Here is a 14,339-nt window from a genome sequence, read left to right on the forward strand (position 1 = left end):
CCCCCGCCCATCCCCCAGCCAAAATCCCAAAGGGAACCGGTTCCTGCCGGGGGAAATTGCTCGCTCCGCGCAAACACCCAACTCTGCGCTTCTGCGGAGCCAAACCTCCGGCAGCGGATCTGACTCCCTTCTGCTGCCACAGGGCCCTCCTGAAGTGGATCACCTAAGGAGAAGTGAGCTAAGCCTGCCCCTCCTGCCCCCGTGCACCTTGCCTACCCACCCCAGCTAATACGCCAGATCCCCAGCATCACAAGCCTGGCAGTGTGCAGGTAGCCCAGACGGGCCACGCCACCCCACAGTGAATCCCGCCCCTAGGAGAGGAGAAGAGAAGGCACACACCAGTCTGACTGTGGCCCCAGCGGTGGGCTGGGGGCAGACATCAGGTCAGACTGCGGCCCCGCCCACCAACTCCAGTTATACACCACAGCACAGGGGAAATGCCCTGCAGGTCCTCACCACACCAGGCACTATCCAAAATGACCAAGCAGAAGAATTCCCCTCAGAAGAATCTCCAGGAAATAACAACAGCTAATGAGCTGATCAAAAAGGATTTAAATAATATAACAGAAAGTGAATTTAGAATAATAGTCATAAAATTAATCGCTGGGCTTGAAAACAGTATAGAGGACAGCAGAGAATCTCTTGCTACAGAGATCAAGGGACTAAGGAACAGTCACGAGGAGCTGAAAAACGCTTTAAATGAAATGCAAAACAAAATGGAATCCACCACGGCTCGGCTTGAAGAGGCAGAGGAGAGAATAGGTGAGCTAGAAGATAAAGTTATGGAAAAAGAGGAAGCTGAGAAAAAGAGAGATAAAAAAATCCAGGAGTATGAGGGGAAAATTAGAGAATTAAGTGATACACTAAAAAGAAATAATATACGCATAATTGGTATCCCAGAGGAGGAAGAGAGAGGGAAAGGTGCTGAAGGGGTACTTGAAGAAATTATAGCTGAGAACTTCCCTGAACTGGGGAAGGAAAAAGGCATTGAAATCCAAGAGGCACAGGGAACTCCCTTCAGACATAACTTGAATCGATCTTCTGCACGACATATCATAGTGAAACTGGCAAAATACAAGGATAAAGAGAAGATTCTGAAAGCAGCAAGGGGTAAACGTGCCCTCACATATAAAGGGAGACCTATAAGACTCGTGACTGATCTCTCTTTTGAAACTTGGCAGGCCAGAAAGAATTGGCACGAGATTTTCAGTGTGCTAGATAGAAAAAATATGCAGCCGAGAATCCTTTATCCAGCAAGTCTGTCATTTAGAATAGAAGGAGAGATAAAGGTCTTCCCAAACAAAGAAGAAAAGTGCAATGGATATTATTACTTTCAATCTTGGATTGAATTTAGAAGTCTAATGATCACCCACATATAGATGTTTAAAATTAGATAGAAATTTAGCCTATAACACAAGAAAGATGTCAGGGCTACAGATTTTTATTTAAAATTCACTCCCTTACACATGTGATACTTGAAACCACTGGAATGAATGAAATATAGAGAGAAAAACTAAAAAAAAAAATCTTATAGAACATAAGAAAAGTATCTTTAATATTCCCATGGCATACCTCCATGAACAGGATTGAAATTTGCCTCTTATTTTACCACAGTTCCCAAACCTATCAGCGTGAGACTGTATTTCTTCATAGCAGGCAAATGGTGCATTTTTTGAACCTGTCAGAGTTAGAAATATATTTGGATTAAAACTCCCTTCTTCATCTTAGTTCATTCTCTCTTACATATTTACTTTGCCTTCTAATATTAGCATCTAATTCAAAAGTTTTCCTAGTGAGATTGTTTAATAAAAGAGAATTAAAGTGAAAAGTAGTGCTCATAATTATTTCCCCTTTTGTTTCATTTTCAATTATTTGCATCACAAAAGATATCATGAGGGGAAAGGAGAGTTACAGAAGTGTAAACCATGAGAGTGCTCTATGAAAAAGGCAATAGAGAATGCAAGAAAACGATACTCATTTTCCTAGTTTGTGAGTAGGAACATATAAAAAGCCAGGTCTATTACAAAATCTCATTGAAGAAACCTAATTGTACTTTCAGAAAGTCTAAAATGAAAGGAGCAAAGCTGCCAACCTATTACCTACCTTTTCCCTTCATTACTGTATTTAGTTTTCATCACTGTGTAAAATATTACCAAAATCTTGGCAATTTAAAACAACACCCATTTATATTACACAAGTGAGGTCTCTCTCTGCTCAAGAGTCTCATAAGGCTAAATAATGTTACTGGCTGGGGCTCATCATAGCCTAGGCTCTGATGTTCAGTAGGTTAAGTGTATTAAATGTATGGTTTATCAAGATGTAACCCCATCATAAGTTGAGAAAGATCCGTAGTCAAATGAATTCTCTTAAAACTAATGTTCTTCAACTAGCCTATTTTTTATTAGTCCATCTTTTGTGAAGATACCAATGAGCTTTATATTAATTTCTCTGAAGTCCTCTTCTGAGCTCATTGGTTGTTGGTAGAATTCAGGGGTTTTTTTTGTAGCCATAGCTTCATTTGCTTACCATCTGGCAGGGGTTGCTCTTGGCTCCTAGAACTCCCCTCACATCCTAGTCACATGGCCCTCTCACAACGTGACAGGTTGTTTCTTCCAAGCCAGCAAGAGAATCTCTCTGACATCTCCCATCTTTTAAAGGGCGCACATGATTAGGTCAGGCTCACTCAGAATGATCTTCCTTTTTGCTTAACTCAAAGTTCACTAATTATGGACCTTAATTACATCTTCAAAATTCCTTCATCTTTACTATTAACTATAATCACAGGATTGACATTCCATCACATATTCACTGGTTCTACCCCAACTCAAAGGAAGGGGATTAATCCAAGGCCCGAACGCTAGCAGAGTCTTGAATTTGCATGAAATCACAAAAGACCCTAAATCACAAAGCAGTCCTGCAAAAGAATAGCAAAGCTGGAGGCATCACATTTCTGGACTTTGACTTATATTACAAAGCTGTAGTTACCAGAACAGTATGGTAATGGCAAATATAAGTTTAAAAAAAGGCACATAGATCAATGGAACAGAATATAGAACCCAAAAATGAACCCACAATTGTATGGTCAATTAATCATCAAGAAAGAAAGAAAGAATATCCAATGGAAAAAAGACAGTTTCCTCAACAAATGGTGTTGGGAAAACTGGACAGCAACATGCAGATGAATGAAACTAGACCACTTACTTACACCATACACAAAAGTAAATTCAAAATGGATTAAAGACCTAAATGTTGACAATGGCCATAGCAACTTCTTTCCAGATATGTCTCCTGAGGGAAAGGAAACAATGCAAGAATAAACTATTGGGGCTACATCAAAATAAAGTGTCTGCACAGTGAAGGAAACAATCAACAAAACTAAAAGGCAACTTACGGAACAGGAGAAGATATTTGCAAATGGCATATCTGACAATGGGTTAGTATCCAAAATCTATAAAGAACTTATCAAACTCAACAACCAAAAAACAAATAATCCAGTTAAGAAATGGGAAGAAGACTTGAAGAGACATTTTTTGCAAAGAGGACATCCAGATAGCTAACAGACACATGAAAAGATGTTCAACATCAATCATCAGGGAAATACAAACCAAAACCATGATGAGATACCATCTCACACCTTTCATAATGGCTAAAAATAACAACACAGGAAATAACAGGTGTTGTTCAGATGTGGAGAAAGAGGAACCCTCTTGCACTGTTGTTGGGAACACAAACTGGTGGACTCACTGTGGAAAACAGTATGAAGGTTTCTCAAAAAGTTAAAAATAGAAGTACTTTATGATTCAGCAATTGTAGTAGGTATTTACCCAAGGAATACAAAAATACTATTTTGAAAGGATACAAGCACCCTGATGGTTATAACAGTATTATCTACACTAGCCAAATTATGAAAACAGCCCAAGTGTCCATCAATTGATGAATGGATACAGTAGTGTATATACATATATATATATGTATATGTATGTATATATGTATATGTATGTACACATATACATATATATGTATACACACACACACACACACACACAATGGAATATTACTCAGCCATAAAAAAGAATGAAATCTTGTCACTTTCAATGATGTGGATGAAACTAGAGAATATTATGCTAAGTGAAATAAGTCAGTGAATGACAAATACCATATGATTTCACTCATATGCAGAATTGAAGAAAGAAAACAAATGAGCAAAGGGGAAAAGGAGAGAGGCAGGCAAACCAAGAAACAGACTATTAACTATGGAGAACAAACTGATGGTTACCAGAGGACTGGCAGTTAGTGAGTGGGTGGGTTAAATGGGTGATAGGTGATAAGGAGTACACTTGTTGCAATGAGCACTGGGTGTTGCACAGAATTGTTGAATCACTATATTGGAATTATATATCAGGAACAGTCTATTCCCTGAACTACTATTACCCTGTATGTTAATTAACTAGAATTTAAATTAAAACTTTAAGAAAAAAAATTCTGCCTAGCACAGTTACCTTCTCTAAAATGAAGCTTGCTAAGCCCAGCTGCCTCATCTATAAAAGTAAACAGTATCTACCTCAATAGATTGTTATGAGAATTAACATGATGTTTATTTAGCCACTGTGAATTCCCATCTAATCCTTTTCCATTTTCTTTTAGGATCAAGAGGATTTCTCTTGTTTACCTGCTCCTTTCATTAACTACATCTTCCCCAACATTCTTTTTCTTTCTTTACCATTTCTTAATTCTCTTTTCACCAGTTTTAAACATTGGTCCATCAAAGGTGATTGTATAGTACCATTAGGACAGACAATGTTATTTCTAAGTATTCACAATGTCTAATAAGTTCACTTGTAAATCTGAAATACCAGGTCAAGAATGCCAATTCAGGACTTGTTAAACACCAAGATATTACCCAGGACAAGTCAGAAATTGGATAATTCAATCCAGTTTGGAGATATAATATAAAAATTATGTTTAGTCACAGAATACAGACAGTTCCCGACTCACATTTCAACTTAACATTTTTTTTAAATTTATGATGGTGCAAAAACAATATGCATTCAGTAGAATCTGTACTTCAGAATTTAAATTTTAATCTTTTCCTGGGCTAAGTGGTATGATACTCACTTGTGATGCTGGGCAGCAGCAGCAAGCCACAATTCCAAGTCAGCCTCATGATCATAAGCATAAACAACCAATATACTTACAACCATTCTGTATGCATATAACCATTCTGTTTTTCACTTTTCATATAGTATCCAAAAAATTACATGAGATATTCAATACTTTGTTACGAAATAAGCTTTGTGTTAGATGATTTTGCCCTATTGTAGGCTAATGTAAGGGTTCTTTCTGAGCACCTTTAAGGTAGGCTCATCATAGCCTAGGCTCTGATGTTCAGTAGGTTAAGTGTATTAAATGTATGGTTTATCAAGATGTAACCCCATCATAAGTTGAGAAAGATCCGTAGTCAAATGAATTCTCTTAAAACTAATGTTCTTCAACTAGCCTATTTTTTATTAGTCCATCTTTTGTGAAGATACCAATGAGCTTTATATTAATTTCTCTCCTGAATACCGTCTTTCATTAGTGTTAGAGACTTTCTCTCAGACCAGTCTGTGTTTTCCAGAGTAAGATGGAAACACTAAAAGGGCAACACTTTGCAAATGTGAAGTCACATGTCAAAATGTTACCTCATATCCAGTATAGCAACCAAATCTACTAAAAGAATCTGTCCTTCCATAGTCCAAATAGTGTATTTAGATTGCCTATACACTATTATAAAATGCTATGGGATACAATTAAATAGTAAATACACTGGCATAGATATTTGTGCATGGCTGGTACTAGGGCAATAGATATAAGTATTGGAAAATTATTGCAAAAAATTTAGGCAATCCTCATATATAGCATTGAGCATTAGGAATATTTAGGCTATACTCCTTGACTGCTATTAGAGACTACTGGCTTATGTTTCCAGTTAGATGGAATAAAAGGCTACCTCCTCTCAACTAGAATAAAGGGAGACAATGAAATGTTAGCTAAAATTTTAGCTTTCATAACCTGACATCTAACTCAACTTCATCTTCGGTTCAACATACTCTGATTTACCCCTAGACGTCCTTATTTCAGTTTTTAGGACAATTAGTCAACCAGATGTTCAGGCCAAAATAAGAATCTTCCTTGATTTCTTTTTTCCCCTTACTGCCTGCCTCTACCACCTAATCCAAGTCTTACTGACACTATCTCCTAAATATAGCCAGAGTATGATTACTTCTTACCTTCTCACTGGCTACAACTCTAGTTGAGCTATCATCAATTCTCTTCTAATATTCTACAACAGCCTTCTAAGTGATTCCTTGCTTCTGTTTTTCCACTCCCTAAAATAGTGCATTCTCCATACCATAAATCAGTCATTAAAAAATAAATAAATAAAAATCATATATTAGTCTCCTACTTAAATATCTCTAAGGGCTTCATACTACCCCAAGGATAAAATCCAATTTTCTTGCCACAGTCTTTACTCAGTTTGGTTTACTACACTTCAGCAACACTGCTCTTCTTTTTATGTCTATTGCCTGATCCCATCACTGGACTATAACCTCCATCTGGACTATAACCTCCAATATACATCTTTTTTTTGTCTTGTCCATCACTGGGTTTCCAGTGCTAGAAGGGTAGTGCCATACCCAATTAAAGTGTTATATAAATATTTATTCAATGAATGAAAAAATCAACACCTTGGATAACTATATCCCATAATCGTTCTTCCTTATGGAGTTTGACATCCAAAATCAAGACCTCCAATATGAACCATACCTACTCTCTTTGAGGCAATACATATTTTTTTGAAAGTTTATTTATTTATTTTGACAGAAAGAGAGCGTGAAAAGGGGAAGGGCAGAGAGATAGGAAGAGAGAGAATCCCAAGCAGGTTCCACGTTACAAGTGCAGAGCCCAGTGTGGGGCTTGATCCCATGAACTGTCAGATCATAACCTGAGACGAAACCGAGAGTCAGATGCTCAACCAACTGAGCCACCCAGGTGCCCCAAAGCAATAGAGATTTTCAAAGATTAATGTTTGAAACAAACTTCTTAGTAATCTCTTCTAAATTATATTTCCAATGTCACCTCACTAATTTCATTATATTTTCTTTTTTGTGATCCCCTATTTTTATTAAAAGAGGCCATATCAATGCTACATTTTTCAAAGAATTTGCAGATAGAACCAATTTAAACTTTCCACAAATGATGAGAGGAGAGAGTAGAAATCTTTTCTCCATGGCTTCTAAAACAGTCTTAAGAGCAATTTAAGATATATAAGTCTTACTCATAGAATCTGAAGCCCCTTGACCTACAATGCTTTTCCACCTTTAATAAACTATAGAGTACTGCTGTACACCAACTGAAATGACGGAAAAATAACCACTTCTAACAAGTCCAGAAAATCCATAAAAATTATGAGACAAGAACAGGCAGATTAAATATTATTTATTACACTGGCATTAAAGGAAGAAATATAAGTAGTTTATCTCCCTTTCTCTTGTTTTCATATATGATTACACTCTAGCTTCATTTCTCCATTTCTTTGAGGCCCACCTTTCTCCACATGGTCAAAAACATAGCTGTCAAAAACTCTAGAGCTATACATATGATATTTTGAGTACTTAGAGGGAAAATTCTCTTGTTCAATGGCCCAAAATTCCAGAGAAGAGACTCAGGACTTCCCAATCTCCCTTAACATGAGTCAGATGCTCACCTTAACACAGACCAACTGTAGCAAGGTTGGAGAGTACTGCAATTGGACCAGATCTGGTTAGGTACCCACTACAGTATAAACAAATAGGAATAAATGTATTATTAGACCATACTATATTAATAGGATATTTTCCACAGTAGTCATGTGAATATTGGACAGCTCCTAGAAAATGGTACTAAGAAAATCCTACCTGAGATCTCTACAGGAAGGGATGAAGCTAGGAGTTTACTGTGAAATGTTACTTATTATCATCAATAAAACAGTTGATGATATTCAAATCCATACTGATCTCTGCCTTCTGTATATAAACTTCAGCACTCCAGACAAACATGACTAGTACAAAGAGTATCATGCTACCATAACTTATAATGACTAATGCTGAGCTAAAGAGAGAGGAAAGGGGTGCCTGGGTGGCGCAGTCGGTTAAGCGTCCGACTTCAGCCAGGTCACGATCTCGCGGTCCGTGAGTTTGAGCCCCGCGTCGGGCTCTGGGCTGATGGCTCAGAGCCTGGAGCCTGTTTCCGATTCTGTGTCTCCCTCTCTCTCTGCCCCTCCCCCGTTCATGCTCTGTCTCCCTCTGTCCCAAAAATAAAATAAATGAAAAAAAAAAAAAGAGAGAGGAAAGATAGCATAGAAACTGGCATTTCCACCCAATATCTGTTCCTTCTTTTTTCCACTAGTGACAGAAGTTTCTTATTAATAGCAGGGCAACAGAAACCAAGCTAAAGAAAACATTTCTCAGACTCTCTTGCAACGAGATGTGGTTATGTGACTAGATTCTGGCCAGAGGAAAAGCAGTAGATATTATATATCCAAAACATCAAGTTAATATCAGTAAGTAGAAGCTAAGTACACTCTCATTTCCTCTTTCCTTGATTCCATGGACTGGTATGAAGATTTTGTGCTGGGAAACCACCTTCTACCAGAGACACAAGGGATTGCTAAGCAAGAATAAAGACCATTACAGCAAATGGAAAATGTCATTACAGCAAAGTTGCTGAAATGCCTCTGATAACATGCCTACCTCTAGAATATTATATGAGATAAATAAAGCTCTTTGAACCACTATATATATATAATAACAATTTACTTTATTTTTTAACCAATGAAGGGGATTGCCACTGTGGTAAGCCAAAAATTTTAGGAATGGGTGTCTCATACCACACCAGATGCCACAGTTCACTAATAACAAGAATATAATACTGACCCATACAAAGTTCCAAACTGAGCCAGGGTTCAGAGGACCAGTGGGAGATCACGTAGCCATCTCAACCTATGTAAATACATTTTGGGAATTGGTGAATTTGGAATACTGAATTAAATGAGATCACTATTAACATAAGCGACCTTACAGATACTTTATAAGCAATCCATTACCATTCATGAGATCACACACACTAAGCTCAACTGAATAACCACTTTGAATACCTGCAACTTCCATTATATAATTCTTGAAACTTCCTAATGATATTCTCACTTTTATAGACTCTACAATAGCACAATTTGTTTCTAAGATACTCCATTTTACCTCAGATAAATGCACAAGTACTATCTTCCAATAGCCACCATTCCTATATTCCTTTATCTATCATACCAACACATTTACCACTTACAAAGAACTTTTCTAGGGGCCAAAGACAGTGGGGTATCATCTATACTGAAAATGTGTGATAGATTTTGAGTCTGGGAGTTTGGGACCAAATGTTAATGAAATGAGTGGGCTCCATCTGGATACTAACATTCACAGAATAATTTATGGTAAGGAATTTCTGAGGCCTTGATTTCTCTTATTAAGATAATCCTATACATTTTACCAAGAAATGAACTAGAAGATCTACTAAGCTAAGGATACACATTTATTTCTCTTCCACTTAAAAAATTCTACTGATGAGAGGAGTTAAGATGGTGGAGGAGTAGGGGGACACTAAGCTTGGCTCATCCCTTGAACACTGTTAAATACATATCAAATCATTCTGAAAACCTATGAAATTGATCAGAGGGCTTAAAGAACAAACTGCACATCTACAGGTAGAAAAATGCCCTTATGGAAGGTAGGAGCTATAGAGAATTAATTTGGGGGAGAAAAGGACTGCAGGTGCCACAGAGGGAAGGAAATCATGAACATGAGAGAGTAGCGAGAGAAAGAGAGAGACAAAGAGTAAAAGCACGTGTAGGGGACTGCACAAGAAAAACTCTTCCCTAAAACCACTGAAGAGGAGAAAGGAGAGGGACTGACCACAGAAAGCTTTAATAAGTAGTGGAGCACAAAGTCTTAAGTTTTAGAAGTCCATGCAATGCCAGGGCCGTGCCTGGTGGGCTTAACGGTACTCAGTACTCGGAGGGCAAGGAGGCCAGAGACTGGCAAATGGGATGCATGGTCTGAGGATCCCATGGGTCACAAAGGGAAAAACAGTTCCCTTTCTGGGAATGCATTTTGGAGTGGTGGCACAGCCTCTCTGGGGACAAAAGAACTGGTGGACCCAACATGCTGCAATGTTCACTAGCATACGAAAAAAGACACCAACTTAGGGCAAAAAACTTTGGTGCCAGGTGTTTGCTGTGCTCTACCACAAATTCCAAACCACTGTGCAGTCCAGTGACCATTTTCTGGGATGAACTGGAGGCAGCCACAGTGTGGCAAAACACTCCCCAGTGTATCAGTGCAGGACCACATCATGCAGATCCCTAAAATTTGGAGGTTTGAAATCCAGCCATGCCCCTGAGACAAAACACAGGAATACTATGCTGCCTAGCAGCTAGACACTTCAAACACAGAGACCTAATGAAGGCAGGGATTTGATGGAAGCTGGGGGAAAAGGAGACGTGAATGTTTGCTCTTCTGTGAGAGCTTCCTGAAGAGAGAAGAGTAGCACCATTTCCTCCCACCCATAAGCACTGAACCACTTCACTGAGCAACACAACACCATCCAGTGGAGGCTGGAGCTGCTTACACCAAGCCACACCCAACTGAGCCCTGCAGGTGCATCTCCACTAGGGCAAGTCCACCTGACAGTGTAGCAGGCACCTCTCCCAGAACACCAGCATAAACCAAGTCTACTGATTATAGAGTAATGCAGAGCATCAGATCTAGGGGAAATAGGATCTATCCTCTTATTTTGGACCTAACTTCTTTTAACAAGAAGACCAACATACACCTAGCTAAAACTTGACAAACAGTGAACAAAGCACAAACACCTCCACTGCAGGCAAGGAGAAACTCTGCAGAGGACTGATATGAGGAAAGGAGAATCCAAAACACAATAGCAGAGTGTACACTCTGAAACACCTCCTGAAGTACCAGGCTCAAGGCAGTAAAGGCCCTTTTTATTTATCTATCTATCTATCTATCTATCTATCTTTTCCTAATAAAGACATTACTATCAGGGGGAGGAATATAAGTGGCTTTTCTAAAAATCACACACACACACACACACACAACACACACACACATACACACAAAACAGTGATTTAGACAAAATGACAATATGTAGGAATTCACCCCCAAATAAAGAGTAGGAAGAAGAAGTAATGGCCAGGGAGTTAATCAATACAGATATAAAATGCCTGAACCAGAAATTAAAACAACAATTACAAGGATAATAGATGGGCTTGAGAAAAGCATAGAAGACGTTAGAGAATCCCTTACTGCCGGGATAAAGGAACTAAAAACTAGTCAGGCTGAAATTTAAAAAATTCTCTGAGATACAGGGTTGACTAGACACAATGACAACTAGGATGGGTGAATCAGAGCTATGAATCAGTGATAGAGAAGATAAAATTATGGAAAATAATGAAGCTGAAACGAGGGAAAGAAAAATAATGGATCATGAATAGAGACTAAGGGAATTCAGTGACTCTGTAAAGCATGATAACATTTGTATCATAAGAGTCCCAGAAGAAGGAGAGAGGGGAAAAAGGTGCATAAATTTATTGAGCAAACTAGAGCAGAAAACTTCCCTAATCTGGAGGATACAAATATCCAAATTCAGGAGACACAGAGAATTCCCATCAAAATTAAAAAAAAGTAGGCCAACATCAAGACATACTATAGTTAAATTTGCAAAATACAAAGATAAGGAAAGAATCCTGAAAACAACAAGGGAAAAGAAATCCCTAAACTATAAGAGAAGACAAATCAGGTTAGCAGCAGATCTCTCCACAGAAACTTGGCAGCCAGAAGAGACTGTGATGACATATTCAACATGCTGAATGGGATAAATATGCATCCAAGAATATCCAGCAAGATCATCATTCAGAATAGGAGAGATAAAAAGCTTCGCAGACAAACAAAAACTAAAGGAGTTCATGACCACTAAACTAGCCCTGCAAGAAATGTTAAAGGAGACTCTTGAGTAGGGGGAAAGGACCAAAAGCAACAAAGACTAGAAAGGAACAGAGAACATCACCAGAAACACCAACTTTATAGGTAACACAAAGGCACTAAATTCATACCTATCAATTATCACTCTGAACGTAAATGGACAAACTGATCCAATCAAAAGACATAGGGTAACTGAATGGGTTAGAAAACAAGACCCATCTATACATTGCCTACAAGAGACTCATTTTAGACCTAGAGTCACCTGAAGATTGAAAGTGAGGGGATGGAGAACCCTCTATCATGCTACTGGACATCAAAAGGGGACTTTAACACCCCACTTACAACAATGGATATATTATCTAAGCAGGAAATCAACAAGGAAACAATGGCTTTGAAAGACACACTGGAACAGATGGACTTAACAGATATATTCAGAACATTTCATCCTAAAGCAGCAGAATAGACATTATTTTTAAATATACATGAGACATTCTCCAGAGGAGATCACATACTGAGTCACAAATCAGGCCTCAACAAGCACAGAAAGTTTTTGATCATGACATGCATATTGTCAGATCACAATGTTATGAAACATGAAGTCAACCACAAGGAAAAAAAGCCCTTAAATACATGGAGGTTAAGGAACATTCACCTAAATAATGAATAGATTAACAAGGAAATTAAAGAAGAAATTTTAAAAATGCATGAAAGCAAATGGAAATGAAAACACAACAGTCCAAAACCTTTGAGAGGCAGCAAAGGTGGTCCTTAGAGGGAAGTACATTGCAATACAGGCCTATCTCAGAAATGTCTCAAATACTCAGCATAACCTTACATCTAAAGGAGCTAGAGAAAGAACAGCAAATAAAGCCTAAAGCCAGCAGAAGAAGGGAAATAATAAAGATTACAGCAGATATAAACATCATAGAAACACACACACACACACACACACACACACACATAAAACAGGACAACTGAAAAACAAAATTAAGAGCTGGTTCTTTGAAAGAATAAACAAAATTGATAAACCCCTAACCAGATTTCTCAAAAAGAAAGAGAAAGTACCCAAAAAAAATCATGAATGTAAGAGAGATCACAACTGACACCAGAGAAATACAAACTTATAATACAATACTATGAAAAATCATATGCCAACAAACTGAACAATCTTGAAGAAATATATAAATTCCTAAAAACATGAAAACTACAAGAACTGCAACAGAAAGAAATAGAAAACTTGAAAAGACCCATAACCAGCAAATAAACTGAATCAGTAATAAAAATCTCCCAACAAAAAAAAAAGACCAGGGCCAGATGGTTTCCCAGGGGAATTCTACCAGATACTTATTTTATTTCATTTTATTTTTTTACTTTTACTTTCATTTTTTATTATATGAAATTTATTGTCAAATTAGTTTCCATACAACACCCAGTGCTCATCCCAAAAGGTGCCCTCTTCAATGTCCATCACCTACCCTCCCCTCCCTCCTACCCCCCATCAACCCTCAGTTTGTTCTCAGTTTTTAACAGTCTCTTATGCTTTGGCTCTCTCCCACTCTAACCTCTTTTTTTTCTTTTTTTCCTTCCCCTCCCCCATGAGTTTCTGTTAAGTTTCTCAGGATCCACATAAGAGTGAAAACATATGGTAGCTGTCTTTCTCTGTATGGCTTATTTCACTTAGCATAACACTCTCCAGTTCCATCCACGTTGCTACAAAGGGCCATATTTCATTCTTTCTCATTGCCACATAGTACTCCATTGTGTATATAAACCACAATTTCTTTATACATTCATCAGTTGATGGACATTTAGGCTTTTTCCACAATTTGGCTATTGTTGAGAGTGCTGCTATAAACATTGGGGTACAAGTGCCCCTATGCATCAGTACTCCTGTATCCCCTGGTCTACCAGATATTTAAATTTTTTTTAACATTTATTTATTTTTGAGACAGAGAGAGACAGAGCATGAGCAGGGGAGGAGAGAGAAAGAGGGAGACACAGAATCTGAAACAGGCTCCAGGCTCTGAGCTGTCAGCACAGAGCCCGACGCGGGGCTGGAACTCACAGACCGCGCAAGATCATGACCTGAGCCGAAGTCAGACGCCCAACCCACTGAGCCCAGGCGCCCCTCTACCAGATATTTAAAGAAGATGTAATACCTATCCATCTCAAACTATTCCAAAAAAAATAGAAATGTAAGGAAAATTTCCATTCTAGGAAGCCACCATTAACTTGATTCCAAAACCAGACAAAGACCCCACTAAAAAGGAG

General features: G+C 38.2%; 1 protein-coding gene across 4 annotated transcripts in view; it reads right to left on the bottom strand.

The window, feature by feature from the left end:
* ADAM32 (ADAM metallopeptidase domain 32) overlaps nucleotides 1–14,339 on the bottom strand; it is a 192,474-nt gene that overhangs the window by 49,249 nt on the left and 128,886 nt on the right. For all 4 annotated transcript variants that reach the window (XM_043563673.1, XM_043563695.1, XM_043563684.1 and 1 more), the window contains one exon: nucleotides 1,573–1,678. In XM_043563673.1, coding sequence (XP_043419608.1) covers nucleotides 1,573–1,678 — 106 coding nt within the window. The remainder of the gene's footprint in view (nucleotides 1–1,572; nucleotides 1,679–14,339) is intronic.

Source organism: Prionailurus bengalensis, chromosome B1 (genome assembly GCF_016509475.1).
Source record: "Prionailurus bengalensis isolate Pbe53 chromosome B1, Fcat_Pben_1.1_paternal_pri, whole genome shotgun sequence".
NCBI classification, from domain to species: domain Eukaryota; kingdom Metazoa; phylum Chordata; class Mammalia; order Carnivora; family Felidae; genus Prionailurus; species Prionailurus bengalensis.